The sequence below is a fragment of the Hippoglossus stenolepis genome, chromosome 9, assembly GCF_022539355.2.
Source record: "Hippoglossus stenolepis isolate QCI-W04-F060 chromosome 9, HSTE1.2, whole genome shotgun sequence".
NCBI classification, from domain to species: Eukaryota; Metazoa; Chordata; class Actinopteri; order Pleuronectiformes; family Pleuronectidae; genus Hippoglossus; species Hippoglossus stenolepis.
Genome location: NC_061491.1, coordinates 11,147,302 through 11,165,024, shown reverse-complemented (window position 1 = coordinate 11,165,024; position 17,723 = coordinate 11,147,302). Strand labels below are relative to the sequence as shown.

The window sequence follows — 17,723 nt, the reverse complement described above, 5'->3', positions numbered from 1 at the left end:
CGAATTGTTGTTGTTGGTTGATTTATAAACAATCAAAGTATAAACCATTTATATTGATAAACTAGATATAAAATGTGTATCTTTGGGTGACAGAGAATTTTGTTTTCATTTTTTTGTCCCTGCATGACCTTTGATCCACATATGCAGATTTAAATCTCTTGTCTTGTAAACACAACAAGGGCGGAACTTCATGGCAAAAATGAAGATCACCACCACCCGCTCCTGGTAAGACACAAACTTACATTTTACCTTTGACTGAAGAAACTGGAAAATGTATCAATAAAGATTAAGAACATCAGATCTGTCTGATGTGCTGGTCTGAATGATGATATCCCTTCTATTGTGAACTGTGTTATTCTCTGTTTTGTAAGATTAAAAAAAGATATTGACTTTACATATTCTGATGATGATGAGTTGGCTATTTACATGTGAAACATTTCAATCAGCCAGTTCTCTGGAGGAAGCCTAGAAAAAGCTCTTTATTGAGTCAATTTATAGATGTAATAATTCTTAGTTCGATAACTTCTTTTTAATTCTTAATTTTTTCATTTCCCCCCATGTTTTGTACATGTAATACCAGAAGAAGATATATATATATAAGTGCTTGTAGATTAGGGCTGACTCACAAAAAGGGATGGACCAAATGCATTGGCATGACACAGGAATACAAAATATATGTATGTATGTGTGTACAAATGGCACCTTTAATGGAATCATTTGGTAAAATTGTGGGAGTTTCAGGAAATCCAGATTAATATTAGTTTCCTTAGGACATTAGTCAGTTATCAGTCGGCGCAGCAAACTAATTTAAATCTCCTTTGAGTCGTAAAAGTTCATGTACCCCTATATATATATATATGCACCTATCATCAAAAAGTACTCAGATTAGATTACATTGGTGAATTCAATGGTAAGCATATCACAAAGACAAGGGAGCATGCACACACACACACACACACACACACACACACACACACACACACACACACACACACACACACACACACACACACACACGCCACACAGCCACAGGCATTCCCACTACAGACGCCCATTATATCTGTCTGTATCCATGTGTTTTCTACCCGGGGCAGGAACTGTGGGAGCCGCTGTGGTCAAACACAGGGAGAGGGAAGTTAGCGCTGGCAACGAAAAGTCAAAGTCAGGCATTTTTGGAGTAAGATAAGAAGAGAGCTCCGTGGAAAAAAAGTCCTAAAATAACAAAAAGCCACTCAGGGATATGAGATTACTATGACAACACATCTCTGTGTTTATGCCAAGTTTCGAAATATCGCAGACTTTTAATCAACAAACACAACAAGGTGACAAACGAAATACACATGCACTGTTTGAACCGGGGGACAGCTCCAGTGCAGCACAGTAGGCGTGTGGAGATGTCCCCCTCTGGTCGTGTTACCTTGACATGAGAGGGCACATTAAAATCCAAGCCTGTGTGGCATTGGCAGGTGCTGCAGCTCAGCATAAAGCCCAGAGTATCCAGTGTCCGGCCTTTTGTTTGCTGTTTTGATTTATTGCCGACCACTGCCCCACCTCACATGTGCGGAGGAGAGCACGCTCCCCCTCCTCTCAACACCTTTCCCCACATAAATAAACCCTATCGCTGCAGGAATGCCTGGGGTCCCGCGCTCACCCAGCTATTGGAATTCTCCCCGCTGATAAAATGAATGTTTGGGACGTTTTCATCTACGTACTCCTGTCTCAACACACACGGACTCACAGAAACAACACCAACCACCGACACATCTGCTCGCCCCTCGGTATCTGTCCGCACATGGGCCACAAGTGAGAGGCCGACGAAGTGAGTCAGGAGATAAAATGGTGGTTAAAGATACACACAGATTCATACTGTAGCCAGAGGATCATTCTGGAGAGGTGAGCTGGCTTTGAGACACAGAGGACTCTTTAGATGCAGTAAACAATTACAGGCGGCATGATGGTTGGATTTAATTGAACCAAAAAATGAGTAATCAGACAAATGTGGGGTGAAGTGTAAAAACAAGGACGCCCTATCCTTCAGATGCTGCTGCTAAATGAGCTCTTTCATCCTCCAAACACTTTCTGTCGCAGACTGGTTCAACTTTGGTGATCTGCACTCACTAAAATACAAAGCTACAGCCAGCAGCTTATTGAAGAGGCTGAAAACAGAGGGAAACAGCTCAGTCAGAAGGAAACAAAAACAGCACCTCTAAAAGTCAGGAAGTTACATGTTCAATTTATTAAGTCTAATATTGAAGATAAAAAATCTGAGATATTGAAAATAAAGTCGTAGTATTACAAGAATATAGTCAGAGTTGAATGAAAATCATAAAGTTCCACTTCCTCTGGATCCAAAGTCTTGATTAACAATCTCACTGACTACGTTTACAAGACATCAGTATTCTGATATTAACCTGATTAACACAATAGTCTGAATATGACACAGCCATGTAAACAACATTGTCTGATTATCTTAACCTGAATTAGGTCAGACTCAGAATGAGCAATGATTGTATAAATAAATGTTGAGTTTTCCGACCTTAGTCACATTATGTTGATGTGTATATGTCTTCATCACATTATAACGTCCAATTGAAGTTATCACAGCATTTTGCAACATCAACCTACAGCAGCTTGATGACACAAGCCCTGAGTGTAAACGAGATCGTAAAATATAAAGGAGTTATAGCTTTTTGAAAATTAGAAAGAAACCACCCAAAATGGTGTCCTCATGCATTAAACTATTTCAGGTTGGGGATTTGAAACTGGCGAAATAACGTCGGAGGCAATGGCGTAGTGGACGTAATGAAGTGGGTTATAACCAGACTTTGCTCTGTAACATGTAAATTGGAACATGAGTGTAATATTCTATTGGCAACTCATATAAACACCAAAATGATGTTGTATAATTGAATTGAGGTCAATAGTTGGATGTTCATGTAAACCTAGTCATTATTTTTTGAGAAACTAAAAGTCCTTTTTAAATAGCACGCAGATGTCGCCAACGATAACCTCACAGTCGACCACCACCACACATGTGCTCCTCTACAAAAGAGGCAAGTTCCTCCAAGTCTGTGTGCTTCTTTCTTCACAATAAACACGGTTTATTAAACAATCTTTTCAGTTCTGATATTATAGAGTTGATGTGAAAAAAGATGAAGTATTTACCTTATTTTGTGTAGCCTATTCTAAAGCATCACTAAACAAGATGCTCTATATTCCTCATTTCAACACAGACTTCTAATATTTCCCTTTTAATATAACAGGAACCATCCCACTGTGTCTTTATTCTCGTAATATTATGACTTTATTTCCCAAAATGTTGAAAATGAAGTGACCTAGATGAGGCACTCTTTGGTAATTAGAGCCTTAATAATGTATTCAAATAAGTAATGAAAATAATAAAAGTACAAAATAAAAGTGTAGTAGAGTAAGCGTTTTTACTTTTAAGCTCCTCTTTATATTTGCAGCTAATAAAATGGTGTTGTAAATGTTGTCTCTTTTTATTATTTAAGTCACAAGAACTTATTTTAAAAAGGTCCATTTATTAGGTTTTAGGATCTTTTATCTGATTCTCACATGATGTCGTAGCTTATCTGCTAAAGAAGACAGAAAGAACTGAACGGCTCTGAAAAAAAACAGCAACTGAAAAGGGAACGTTTGAGCTGAGATCATTTTGTTTCACACGTTGATAAATAAAACAGATTTAAGCTGATCAGGACTTAAAAATAAGATTTGGAGGAACGGCTGTACGTTTTCTAAAATACACTTTGCTATTAGCTTTCACTCTGACAGTTAGATGAGAAAAACAGATGAGAGGAACACTACAGTCTCTGTCCATTCAATATGAAGCTATAATACCAGCCAATTAGCTTAGCTTGGTGTAGCTTAGCTTGGTATGAAGAAATTGGGTTAACAGCTAACACTGGTCTTTCTGTTAAAACAGTAATGTTGTGACTACTGAGCTTTAGAGGATGTGACTGACAGATTTTTTTTGCTTTGGACTGACTTGGCTAGCCGTTGCCCCGCGTTTATAGTCTTTATGCTAAGCTACGCTAATTGGCTGCAGCTGTAGCTTCAGATCTGGTGTGCAGACAAGAAAGTGGTGTTAATATTCTCATCTGAAAATGTATAGAACAGCGGTTATGTGTATTAATTATTGCTTTATAGCACAAGCTAAAACTGAGATCCGGCCTTTGTTCACCAAACCCCTGAGCAGATTTTACAGCTGTTCATTTAGCCTACACGCGACCCTTACTGATAAAAATATGACCATCCTCGCCGGAATATTTGTATCTTAAACCCTGGGCTCAAGTGCAAACATGCAAGGAGCAACTGTCCCGCAGCTGAGGGGGCATCGTGTCAACGGCGGGCACGCTGACCCCGCACCCCGAGCATGTGCGGCCTGCTCCTTTCGCCTGGCACCCACTGAGCCTGCAGAGCCATCAGTCACTGACATCGATGACAACAAACTACGCCAGGGGAGGAGTGCGGTTTAGACTTGGGTAAAAACCACAAGCAGCGAAGCACCAGCACGTTCACACACAAACTGCCACTGTACGTTCCCTCCATTTGTCTGTTATTCATTAAAAACATTAAAACAAGCACAGCTGCCGTCACACAGCACAGGGAGGAGTTACTCTGCGTGTTTTTCGGGGCATGAGTGTGTGTGATATATATTCATCCTAAGAGGGGAACAAATTTCATCACCAATAAAAAAAACAAAAGTTCTTCTTTGACACTGGTTCAAAAGACTAAAAATAAAGGAGACATGGAGCAATGCCTTGGAAGTGAAGCTATGTTGCTCCACTGCCTCCTCCTCCCTCTCACCCCGATGTCGGAGATCTGTTCGTCAGGGGCTGGGGATTTTCAGTCTCCAGGGGCACATCCCTCTGAACCGCCTGCCAAGCCTCTATTCTCCCTCCTCCATCCTCTCGCTTGCGCTCTCGTTTTTTTTTTGTTCACCTCTCAGTTCCCACTTCCCACCTCTTCTACCCTTCGTGCTCAACTTTCTCCTTCGCTGTGGCCTTTTTTTCTTCAATTCCTGTCATTCACTCGTATACTTTCTCCTCGACACCGGTGCTTTTTTTTGCCTCTCTACCCTTCCGCTCCTCTTCCTCTCCCAGTGATCCAGCTCCTTTGCAGCCGTGCATAATTACGCCAAAACACAAGCCTGTGCAGGCTCACATCTGGAAGGAGTTTGGACATGGCAGTTTCCTACCAAGACGACTAAATATTTAGGTTGAGAGTTACTGCGTGTGGATGAACTCATGATAGAGGGGGTGGGAAGGGGAGAGAAATGGGGGAGCTGGAGATAAAGAAAAAGAGGGAAAGTGGGACAGACGACTGGGGCTTGTGCACGAAGGCTCAGACAAATGCATTATTGGACCAGTGATCAGAGAAACGGTGTACAACGTGTCACGCAGCAGTGTAATCAGAGGCCTTGAAATGCCACAGAAGGAGGTGATAATATTGGGGTGACTGGTCACCCCTTTATGGCTGGCAAGAACAACAAACAGCCAACTAATAGTTTTAATAAACAAATCCCCATTGGGATTTCCCATGAGGCTAAGGGGCCTCAGCTGGAATGTTCACAGGGGCCAGCTGTTGTGCATTACACGTAGCAGGCGGCCCCGGAAGCCCGGGCCTGGTGTCCTCCAGCCTTGCTCAGCATGGAGGAGAGCATTCCTCCAGGCTGCCCCAGGCGAGAGGGCATGCAGCGGGGCTGTCAGGCCGTTCGATCGCGAGTGGAGGGACCGAGGTGATGTAGAAAAGCTCCCCCTGCTGCACCTGGGATACTGTCTGCAGTCTCTGAGCGCACCGATGGAATGTCAGGAATAACACAAAAATCAACAACTTCTTACATTCCACATCTGGAGCCAATGTCGTGAGTGGCGATGGGAGCACGGGCGCTGGACGAACTTGTCGAATCTTCAGGAAAATGAACTTTCCAGACACCGCAGCTCTCGGGGAAAGGTAAAGAAAATGGCGGATGATGGGCGGAACGGTTCACTCCTCATACAGAGCCTCTTAAAAGTGTCACAAGATGCTAAACATCAGTACAAACACAACTCAACCAAAATGAGTAGGTGCAGAGACGGAAGATTATCTTCAAACACCTCCACCACTGCTGCCCAAGTCCTTTTTTTTAACCTCTGGTTTTCAGCAATGTGTTGCCCAGATGTTGATCCTGTCTTTATTAAGCAAGGAACATAAGGCCCTCTAAATGGACTGCTGGATGCCTTTAGCTCTCCCAGGGCATGAATCCCCTTACTTTACCTCATATGCTCGCTGCAGTGGGGCAGCTGAACATAGTGTTGTTGTGTTTTTTTACCGTGCCCATGTGCATGCAGCACTTTCCCACGTCAGAGCACAGACAACAGTCACACACTGTGGGAATCAGAAACCTCTTCGGAGCAGCTGTGAAGAAAACGTTAAGACACCACCCAAAAAATGTGTCACTGATACATTGGTAGCGCATCCATCATGAAAGATAAGTGTGTTTTGGCCCCTGATGTGGATGTGCGTGCTTTGTGCAGATAAACCACACAAATAAATATCACACAGAACTGGCCCAGAATTGTTGCTGTCTGGTTTCCACTGAGTGGTTTTGTTTTTTTTCTATCCTCACTCGAAGGTGATTGTCAGACGGGGTGTTGCAGTATTAAAAGAAGGCGCCAACCCAACAGTAAAGCACAACGTCGGGTATAAAATGCTCAAAATGTGTTTCTGTTTATAGCCGTTTTGCAAGGCCAAGTCAGCTGGACCATGTGCACAGGGTGGAGGTGGTGGTGGGAGAAGGAAGGGGGCTGAACTCAGAGAGGCTGAGAGTCAAATTTAAAGTGACAGAGTTGTGTCAAAGAGGCTGGGCCAATGATGATGGCTACAGTCGCTCTGCCCTCTCAGTGATCTTCTTAATGCTTTACAGAGAGCCAATCGCTCAGCCCACCACTACAGAGTTAAACTAGATCAAGATGTAAACTCCTGACCTAACAAGCCTTATTACTGCAACAAGTCCTCAATACAGTTAAAGCTAAGGTCACGGGGTCAAAGTGTTGGGTGTGTGGGCCTGATCAGAAGACTGAGCTATTGGTTTTTCCCAACTATGTATTTTTATGTGAATTGTGCCATTAAAACTGAACAATCACTGATTAAAACCTGTAATAAGACCTGGAAAGTCTGTCTCCTCAGCCTATGATAATCACTGACTGTGGCAAATGCTATGAGTATGATTGGTTTACACACTTTCCTCCAAAAATCTCTGAAACCAGAGGACGCACATGGCACCATAAGTTAAGGCCACAGGAGGAAGATCACAGTCATAAAGTGATATGATATTTGTGGATGTTACAGTAAACTTGTCAGACTCACAGAGTAACTGTCCTGTTGGGCATCAGGCTCGGATCCGGAGGCTCAGTCAGCTCCTCCTTGGTGCAGCTGACCCTTCTGCCCAAAGCCTGGGCGCCGTGCGCTTTGGAGCGCTCGTCCGTGCAGCTGCAGCCGCTGGTGGACGCGAGCAGCCCGGGACAGGCCTGGGAGACCCTCGGCCCGGAGGCGGCAAGCAGCAGCAGCAGCATCAGTACCACACGCCCCGGCAGCAGAGGGATGCCAACGCCGGGCGCAAACATTGTCCTTCGGCTGGATCTCACCTCAGCTGCACCCCCGCCTCCAGTCATCCCATATCTCCACCATGAAGCTCTCAGAGGAGGGGGGCGCAAGGAGAAAAAATATGTTTCAAGTGTCGAATGAATGGAAAACTTAGAGAAGCTCCGCTCAGCAGTGAACACACATCAGCCGCTCATTCCAGAAATATTCAGCGCCGTGGAGTTTTCCAAGTGTCCCGTTATGTCATGGCAGCCAGGGCGCACAACTCCCTGTGGTCCAGATCAACCCAGGAGTGTGTTAGTCCATTCAAATGTACTCAACACATTGAAACAGCCGCAGTCTTCCGTCTTAAAGAGTTGCTGGTCCTATTATTGACTGAAATATGAGATTTACATCACTTTAGAGGATGCTTGGGAATGTCCGAATTACCGTTATTCGCCTTTTAAAAAATTAATCCAAGGGTCGATGAGATTGACGATTGAGCAGCCACTTTTTCACCTCTTTGATTAAGTGAAGAAGGAGAAAAAGTATATTGTCAAACTTCTCTCACTTTTCGCGCTGCTCTTTTTCCTTCAGAGTTTTCCCGGATCCCGGAGGTCTGCGTAAACCTTATCTCAAGCGCAACTTGGAGTAAAACAGGAGGAGGTAAAAATACGCAACTACACACACTCGGATTAAGAAAATGAGCTGGTCTCCATGGGCTCCTGTGTAATTCCCAGAATCTATCTAGCGGTTTTTGCTCGCTTGCCTCTTGTCACACTCTAACTCACTTTAGCAACAACCCCAAGTGCGCCCGTTCCGTCTGCGTCTGCGCCCAGGTCCCCGCGGTCCTAGCGCATCCAGCCCGGCCACAGAGAGGAGGGAGAGGAGGGTCCACATGTTTAATAACCCACCCGGACTTCACCAAACTTCATCACACAGTCCTGAGGGTTTTATGTATTTGGTTTAAATGATATGCTGGACGGCACAAAACCAAAATGATTAGCCAATAATCAGAATTCAAGCTCAAAAGTGCAAAGTAATTATATTGCGTCTAGCTCACGAATATAATCATTAATGCTCTGCTTTCATAAGTAAAAGCTAATAATATAAGATTAAATAGATAGATATTCTATAAATATTAGGATGTTGCACACAAGTGAATGAAATTACACATATTGAATAAATGAGATGTAAACAGACATGAGAATTATTGGACATATTGGATGAAATTGCACGAACTCATAATAAATAAATATAAAAGACCTGGTGTAGAGATTCAGATTTCCTCTTTTCTGTATATTCATTTTTTTGAATATACAGAAAGGGTAATTTATCATGATTGTGTCTCCTCAGGTCTTTTAAAGCATCACTATGCAACTTTTTTACCCTAAATAGCATCTTCAAAATTAGTTTGATGGATCACTGACTTGGAATAGGGAGAATGGCATCGCTTTCATCCCCACTCCTCACACCACATGCCGTAACTGACTTAAGATCAGTTAGAAAGAATGAAAAGTTTAACGTTTAACTCTGATATTCGGCGAGTAAATTTTAAAACGATCAAGAATCCTGGACAGAATTTGGTGTATATGTTACAATGGTAGCTCTCTGGTTCAGAAAGCCGGGGATTATGGGTAATATTTACCGTTCTTTGGTGGTTTTTTAAATTTTGATTGGATGTTTCCATTCAGGTAGGTCTTGGTTTCAGTGAGCGCCTCCATCGACAGAGCAGATTGTGAATGAAGGTCTTGCTGAAGGCTTCTTAAATATTGTATGTGTTTTAGCAGTTCAAAGGTTTTTTCAATGAATCAGCGGGAAGCAGAGGAAGCAAAGACTTTTATAGATATACTTCACCACATTCTGTATCGTTACCGCAAAGAAAGTTGTGGTAGCGCAGGAGAAATGATCGTGAAAATGTGCAGAGGCTGAGCTGCCATGATGAGTTTTATGATATGATGTTTTTGTCCCCCAGAGGCCATTATGTTCATGGTCACTGGCAACAGCAGGCATCCCATAAAATACTGCAATGTATGGGTTCTTTAATGCAAGTTCTAACATGGTGAAGGACATTGTAATGGAAGGGCTAGTTCAGTGAGATCAAGTCAGACTAACCTGTTGAACATCATCAAGTACTGCAGCCTAATTCAGCATCAACTGAAAGAGTGTGTTCCCCTTTATGTACCATATGAGCTATCACATCCACTGCATCTTGCACAAACCAAATGCTATGAGTTAGAAATGCTTGGACAAATAGAATTCCAGACCGTAAATCTTTTTGTTGAAAAGAAAAATGTTTTTAAATATTCCTCACCCCCCCTCATCCTGAAAGAATCACATGCAATCCAAAAAACACAGAGGATCATAAACTTCCTCAAGTGCTCCTTTTCACATTTTTTTGCTTGTGTGTATGGAAAGTTTCCAAGATCCAGCGATGGATTTCTGTTTAAAAAATACTTTTTGATATACGAGAGGCCCCACGGAGACCGAGCCGGTTCGAATCTGGAGAATATTTCAAAATATGAGAAGGTGAAAGCAGGAAAGGGCTTTTGAAAACGGACTTGGTGCAATTGGTCTTGACATGTCTTCCCTGACATATCCAAACTGCAGGCACCTCAGTCATGCGAGCAGTATAATGGTGCAGTGTGCTCTGACCCGCACAGTGGACCCCGGGTTTGTTATTCCTGTATATGATACTGTACACTGGAGCGGGGCTCAGAAAGCCAGCATGATTATTGAAAGAAAGCACAAGCAGTGGATGGGCGCCTGCTCAGCAACGAAACAGAGGGCTGTTTATCCAAGCTGTTAAATAAGGCTTCAAGTACAACACCCCCCTCCAACTCCACCAGGCCCAAATCTCTCTCATCTGGAGAGCAGTTTCCATTTAAAATGTCACGTTCCAAACTGCACATTACATCAAATTGTACTTAATGGCATCCAGACAAACTTTAATGTCGTTCCAACATTTTCTCTCTCCGTGCTCCCCACAGCCCCCTCGCTCCTTATAGCCAAGCAGGCAATCTCTCCTTCTCCCTGCTCCACATCTGGACTCCATTCCAGGTGGAGTATTGAGGAAAGGGGGGAGAACGCTGGGATGGAGAGGTGGAACGCAGAAGAAGCTCTGAGCCTCGAAAAGTAAAACAGAGGAAGTAAAGATAATGTCCGAGGGGAGGAGGGTTTTTTTTTGTGTGGAGGTTACGCAACTGTTCGTGATGTATGACAGAAGATATGAGGGAAGACAGACAATTTGTGAGACGGCTGAGTGATGGCTTCTCCTGGGCTTGTTCGTGCCGGCCCACGCTGCAGCAGATGTAGCTTAGAACAGTGGAGGTTTTCAGCCCAATCAGAGATGTGGAGCAGTGAGTTCTGAGGCATAGCTCAGGCTTATGTCTCTGCCAGTGGATAAACAAAAGAAAACTTCCAGCAGGGATGCAAACATCAGGGCCTGTTTCTAAGGCCCTCGTCTGTGGCTGCTGAGTCTTACTCGAGGAGCCCATGACATCTAGTGGTGAGATGTGCAGCACACATAAGATCCGCCCTCTCGGCCCTGCAGCTATACGGGCACTTCCTGGATGCATGGTTTTAATTAAGGATTTATGGGCATGTTAAACCAGCCTCTTGCCCAAATTATGGGGTTATCAAATCATAATGTGGTGCCATATTCCTCAGCACTAAATTCCTTTGACGATCATTAAGAATTATTGTTGGTAGCAGTAGACGGGCCTGCGGTTGTGTCAGTTCCAATAGTTTAGCATTTAATCCAGTGTAAATAGTTTTTACAATCTTATGTTAAGTGATTCTATTTATACAAAATGTACACATGCAATCCACATGTAAAGTAGCACTTGTATAATAACTGAATAAATCATTATGTGATCCTTACACTTACCTGTTTAGTTGCATATTTATAAAACTAAGTCCTATGGTAATAAATGTATTTTAATGTACATATATCATGGCACGTAAAAAAACAAAATCTTTATACACGTAAAATGTAATTATTGCTTCTGCTCCTTAATTTTTTCAGCCCTTTACCAAGTTCAGGGACACATTGAAAAGATAGTAATGCTGCCCTCGTCTGGTTAGAACCGTGAATTACAAGAATGTCACTTGATATATATGATCTTTTATTATTCAGGATCATATTTTACGTGGATTATAATAAACATGTAGAATAATATTCTATTTAAAAGACTGCCAACAGTTGGACAACCAGGGTCAATCTCACTTTCATAAGTTCTCAAAGACAACCAGAGCTGCAACATGTTGCTAATAAGATGAGGGCGACGCCCTACTTGACAAACCTGTCTTCTTTCAACTGTAATGTCACTGTTCCCATTTTTAATGTCTGATGTCATATCAGATCATGTGATCGATGAATTCTGTCTCAATGAAAGAGGCGTGTGTAGTTTGACTAACGTGGATCATGAAGTCTCACAGTCCTTTACTATACATATATAGTACTATATAGGCAAATGTGTGGTAGAGGTTGCAATTTTTCTCAGCCAAGGACCCCCCACCAGACAAATAATAGTCCGGGGACCCCCACCCCATCCACATCCCTTGGAATAATTTGTGTTTATTTGATTACACTTCGTTATGTGAAAGAACAACAAGAATATTTTTGAACATGTAATCGAAGAATACCCACATATGATACGTTTAAAGGACTGATTTAACAGAGGTCAACAGTGACTTCAAAATAAACACGTTGGGGAAGTAATATTTATTTTCAAGCTATGCAAGATGTATTCATTTACATTCCTATTTTTCAATAAAAAATATAAGGTTTTGTAAGTTTTTTCAGAGTAAAACACTTAATGATTTTATTATATAGTATGACTAGGCCACAGCAGACATTTTGACAAAGTCTAGCAGGGAAAGCAGAAATTTAAGAATTTGGTGAATCTACACACAGATGTATTTTAACACTTGTGGAGAGTGAACCGAGTTATTATCATTAGTAACATCTGAAGTTAACACCACGAAGGAACAACAAAATGTCAGCTGTGCAAGTAAATATATATTGAACTTAATTTAAAATCTTAAGTTCATATTACACAAAGCACTAAAGACAAACATCTCTTTTTCTATATATTACTGGAGTTGTTTGCAACAACAATCAGATGTCACCAAAGTGTCGTGAGGCAGTGATGATGTATGGAGACATTTTGATTCAGACATTATTGCAACACAATCAAAGTCACTGAAGCAGCTTCAGGTTGTGCGATTTTATTAAGTGCCACATGAAATGCGAACATTAAAGTGTATTTCTGAGTACTGCTGTAAATGCATTATCGTCATCAAATCTTTTCACACTAAATGTCCTGTGCATACATAATGCATTTTAAATGGTTTATATTATAGAATACAGTTCAATCACAAAAACATCAAAAATATTTTGCATTGAATGAATCTCCCTCATAAGCATCAAAACATCAGCAAATATGTTTTTTCTCCTTTTTTTTAACCCATATTCAGTTTACAAAAGAAATACAGGAGAAATCAAACTTTAACTCAACTCCTTTGTGTCTGTAATTACGTGTACACCCCCCTCCTTCCCCTCGCTCATGCACGCACCCACCCACCCACACACACACCCACACACACACAGATGCAGCTAAGGCATGCAGAAGCCACCACACTCCTGCATGTGAAAGCATGCAACCATCCACACCCTCACAGTACACTAATGCAGTGTAGGTGAGATTTTTGGTCCCTTTGTGTTCAGCAGAAGATTCAATTGATTATCCAGATCATCAGAGTCGGAGAGACAGTCCTGCCAAGTTTGTCTAAATTGTAGGTGTAATGTAAAACTGGCCGTAGAACGTGATGTGGCCTGAGTCCATGGAAGCTGTGCATCATTAGAGCTAAGATTAAATATAACGACTGTGGAGGCTGCATCTTGTGAAAAACAAAGCCGCAAATTCAGATACAATTATACCAAAGGCAAGAATGTGAATCATAATATTGCAAAATATAGTTAAATGGGATCAGAAAAGATCATCCTCTGCCATATCACTGACCAGTGTCCACCTCCGTGCTCCATCCCAAGGTCTATAACTGAGTCAGATGAGGTGGTTCTTCAGGCAGACAAGCAGCACTCTGCGTCCCAAGAGGGACGGATGTGGCGTGGCGCTTTCATTGGCGAGGGGACAAGGTGGCTTGGGGGGAGGTACCTGGGCCTTGGTACCTCTGTTTGGCGTGCTTCTCACAGTACATCACATCTCCAACCCAAAAATGACCTCTCATCTTGAGGTTAAGGCCGCAGTCTGTGCAGGCGTAGCACTCTGTGTGGCGGTAGCGGTCGTCCAGGATACGCACGGCCTGTGAGCTGTGGAAAGATGAAGGCAGTCAGAGACTTTGGAGTCTATGTGATAACAGAATAAATTGATTTCCAAAGTGAATCAACTATAGAGCTGGAGAGATAAGAACAGACAGACATAGTTTAACTTTTAAAGGAAAAGCGACACACAAACCTTAACCAGACCTGCTACTAACATCTGTCATGAGTGATCCGAATCACAAGTGGTCAGCACCACGTTCAGGTCTGAATGCATCAGATCACTTCAAACACATTAAGAGGTGGTCTCATTCTTCTCGCTGTGAGAACACAAATGCTTCCTGAGCCACAGGTGAAGGACCGCCTCCTGAGCTGACCTATTTTGAGTCTTCTCAGTGTCCATACGTGGATTTTTTTTGTGGCCATCGCCAAAGTATCAACACAGACCAACATATAATGATAATGATACTTTTCTTAAACCGACTAAAATCTTTCTTCATAGCACAGCTGCAAGACATATGCAGTCCCTCCTGATTCTGTGTCTCGGAGAGAGACAGACAGAGCGAGAGTGAGCAAACATTTTCATCGGACATATCAAACTCAGACTGGGTAATAATAACATCATTTGGTCTTCCCAAAATAAAACACACGTTTACTTGCATAGAGTAAGTAAACATGTAGTGAGAACCGGGGAAGTGAGATATGATCCCAAATGTTCACAGGAAGCATTTTAACACTGTCCACTTGTGATCGGATCTCTTGGGACAGATGTTCATAGCAGGTCTGAACAGGGTCTTTGACACCAACGCAAAAAACATGTTCATGTTACATTTGAATCATTTTTATAAACAAATGTGTTTTTAATAATATTATTAATAATACAAACACACACTTAATATCTGCAGCATCTTTTACTGAAAAGAAAATTATCCATGTATTTACTGCAGTATAATAGTTATCACAGTGAGTGTGTAATATCATGTGACAGTGGACTTACACAATGCTGGTGCCACACTTCTCACAGGTATGATATTTGCTGACTCCTCCCACTGATGTGCTCGGTTTGGGGACGCTGGGCGAAAGTTTCCCTGGGAACCGCAGGGCCGCCTCTGAAGTTACACACAGATAAACACACACACACGCTGCTCACATAGATGTTCTGATAGGTTTGCGTGTCTCATCACATCAACACCGCTTGTCTCCACTGCTCTCTGCCAGTGGAGCGTGTTTGCATTTCCCACTAGTCATCACTGGTTCATCACCCATGGGACACGCTTCATGAAATAGGTTTTCCACACACTGGTCATTATTGCATCAGGAAAGAATGTAAGTCCTATCTGGATTTATTTGCTCTGACATTTATCAAAGCAAAGGGGGTGAAAAGGAGAACAGAGGAATTCCACGATATGCTGCTCAGATTATGAACTGTACACTGGAGAGCTGTTCTTTCTCCATATCCAGCCCAGGTGAAGACCATATGGAAGTCACTATTCTGTAACTCGCACTCACTTGTTATGCGTGATACACATTCGACAGATGATTTCAAGATGGACATGCAGCCAGCAAACAACTGCAGGAGGTGATGTGAATTATGTTGCATTTGACACAGACAAATTCTGAAAGCAACCGCTGATAGGAATCTGTTACATGTCTGTAGTCTGATTGCTTTTGATGCTCCATCTAAAGGTTTCATGTAACTACAATTTTCCAACAAATTGATTTTTTGGAACAGAATGAACATTACATTTTGATTTATGTAATTATCTGTAGGGGCTGTATGTGAGAATGCAAATGTCCGAGTCAGTTGCTGTGGACATTCTCTAGAGTTTTTCTGCCAGCCCACTTGTAAAAACTCTATATATTATCTGGAGGGTGAATGGGCACATTGATGAAGTTTCAAGCAAATCACAGACGCAAAACTGAAGAAAAACTAGAAGAATACATATCTCAGGATAAATAGAGAAGCCATACACGTAGAAGACGAAGATATAAACTTAGATAAAGAGATTTAAGAGCTTTTGGTAAAAAGGGTGGACACTGGTTTCGATGTCCTGTGTTCTCAGTGGCGGAATAAATACATGTTATTCCTCCTGCACCACCCCCCCTGAACCATTTGTGGAGATTTTTTCTGTTGAATGTGTCTGAATCTCCTGCTGCATTCTTTACATGTGAAAGGCATTCCGGACAAAGTCTGGACCCCATTGTGCACATAGTGCTAACCTTTCTCATCGGCCTCCAGGACCTCCTGCAGCATTTTAAAGGTGTTGGACTGACGAGGTTCCATGAGCGCCTCCCTATTCTCCTGGATCATCTTGTACACCTCGGAGTCCCTGTCGAACCTCTGCATGGTAAAGTCAGAGCTCGAACTGCTGTGGAAAGAAAAAGAGGGAAAAACGTGAGATATAATATTCTCTGAATTCAAACTGTGGGCCAAACTCTTTGTGAACTCTGGTGAGTGTGGTTTAAGTGAATCCAGAGGAAATGAGGGATGGGGGCAGCAGCTGGCTTTGAGACTTTGACCTCCAAACATCAAGTCTAGATTGCACACCACAGGCAAGAGGCCAAACACCAATCACAGGCTCTGCAGGATCGGCCTCCGATCACCTTACAGAATATGTTGTGACTCAGACAGCCCCAAGGTAAAAACAAAGGACATAAGACTGACAATGGAAGTTATTGCATGGGTGCTTTTTCTAATGCATAAACTAGTAGTTAAATCTTTTCAGCTGCTATGATTATGTAAGCAGAAATCCTAAGTCCTTATAGAAAATAACAGACATAAAAACTTGTAACTTTGCGTCTTGTTTCCAGCCAGGAGGGGGAAGGAGAAGAAACTTTTACCAAAGGGGTTGTACATGGTGTCAGATCATTAAACAATTAGCACAAAAGATCAGTGGCTCACTTTTCAAGTAAATTCTTTAACCCTGCTGTGGTGGAAAAGCGGTTTCCCTTTACTGCTTCCTAATGTGAGGCTGAATACCAGTCCCTCCCCGCCCCCTGCTGAGGAGACGCATGGGTCTGGACTGGCAGATGTATTTGTAAGTTACAAGAAGCACAAAGACGCAAAGTGTGTTCTTGTGTCAAGTATTCGTGTGCACGGAGCTGCTGGGTGTTTGCTGTCAGCAGGAACCGGTTGGCTAACTGGGCCAGGTGTGGTTTGATGCCTTCCGCCTGTAGCAAACATGTCAGGAAGAGCCAGTCGACTTAACCTGACTGACTGTCTCAACTGCCATCACTCTCAAAGAATCTGCCCAAATAGTTACTGTTCAACTGACACCTGCGCTGTGGAGAATCTGCTTGGAGACAATGACCTCAGCTTCACCAGTGTCAACAGTTCCCTGCTGGGATTTAACATATAGATTATAACATATTTTACCATCACTGCTCTATGAGGCTTCAAATCTACTTATATCATTGTTTGCTTCCTTTAGACTCTTGACCCTAACCCTCACATCTCAGTTACTACTTATTTTTCAATAATTGTCCAACAGTTTTTATGTTCAAGGTCTTCATGTCCTTTTATGTAAATCCATTGTTGTAAAGCTACTTGAGATGCTATATAAATCCAGATTAGTATTATAATTTGCTCTGAACTCCTGAATATTGTATCTGCAGTAAAACAATGATTGTGAGTAAAAGTAAAATTTGTCCAATGAACACTGACAAAGTTGATTCACATGTTCAGTGTCAAACCCTTTGTGCTCTGTGGTATTTACTCAGCAAATCATTGGCGTCCTCCCTTGTTGTGCTCTGACAGTTCTGAAAAGAAGTAATATTCCCTTTTTCGCTTGTCTTCAATCTGTGAAACACGTGCTTAGTATGACTCAGCTCACATGATGTATTTGACCAGTCAAGAGCA

The 17,723-nt window shown here is 42.3% G+C and overlaps 2 protein-coding genes across 3 annotated transcripts in view; both read right to left on the bottom strand.

The window, feature by feature from the left end:
- Positions 1–8,398, bottom strand: part of adgra2 (adhesion G protein-coupled receptor A2) — a 40,346-nt gene extending 31,948 nt beyond the window's left edge. The window contains exon 1 of the mRNA XM_035165417.2: positions 7,369–8,398. Within this exon, the coding sequence (XP_035021308.1) occupies positions 7,369–7,673 (305 nt within the window). The 5' untranslated portion in view covers positions 7,674–8,398. The remainder of the gene's footprint in view (positions 1–7,368) is intronic.
- A 4,399-nt stretch (positions 8,399–12,797) lies between these two features.
- The window catches only part of pdlim2 (PDZ and LIM domain 2 (mystique)), a 38,407-nt gene continuing 33,481 nt past the window's right edge, over positions 12,798–17,723 (bottom strand). Inside the window, exons 8-10 of one of the 2 annotated variants that reach the window (XM_035166387.2) lie at positions 16,085–16,233; positions 14,862–14,973; positions 12,798–13,915 (exon numbers count right to left, since the gene is read on the bottom strand). In XM_035166387.2, the coding sequence (XP_035022278.1) occupies positions 13,723–13,915; positions 14,862–14,973; positions 16,085–16,233 (454 nt within the window). In that variant the 3' untranslated portion in view covers positions 12,798–13,722. The remainder of the gene's footprint in view (positions 13,916–14,861; positions 14,974–16,084; positions 16,234–17,723) is intronic. The other variant, XM_035166388.2, reaches the window with a different exon arrangement.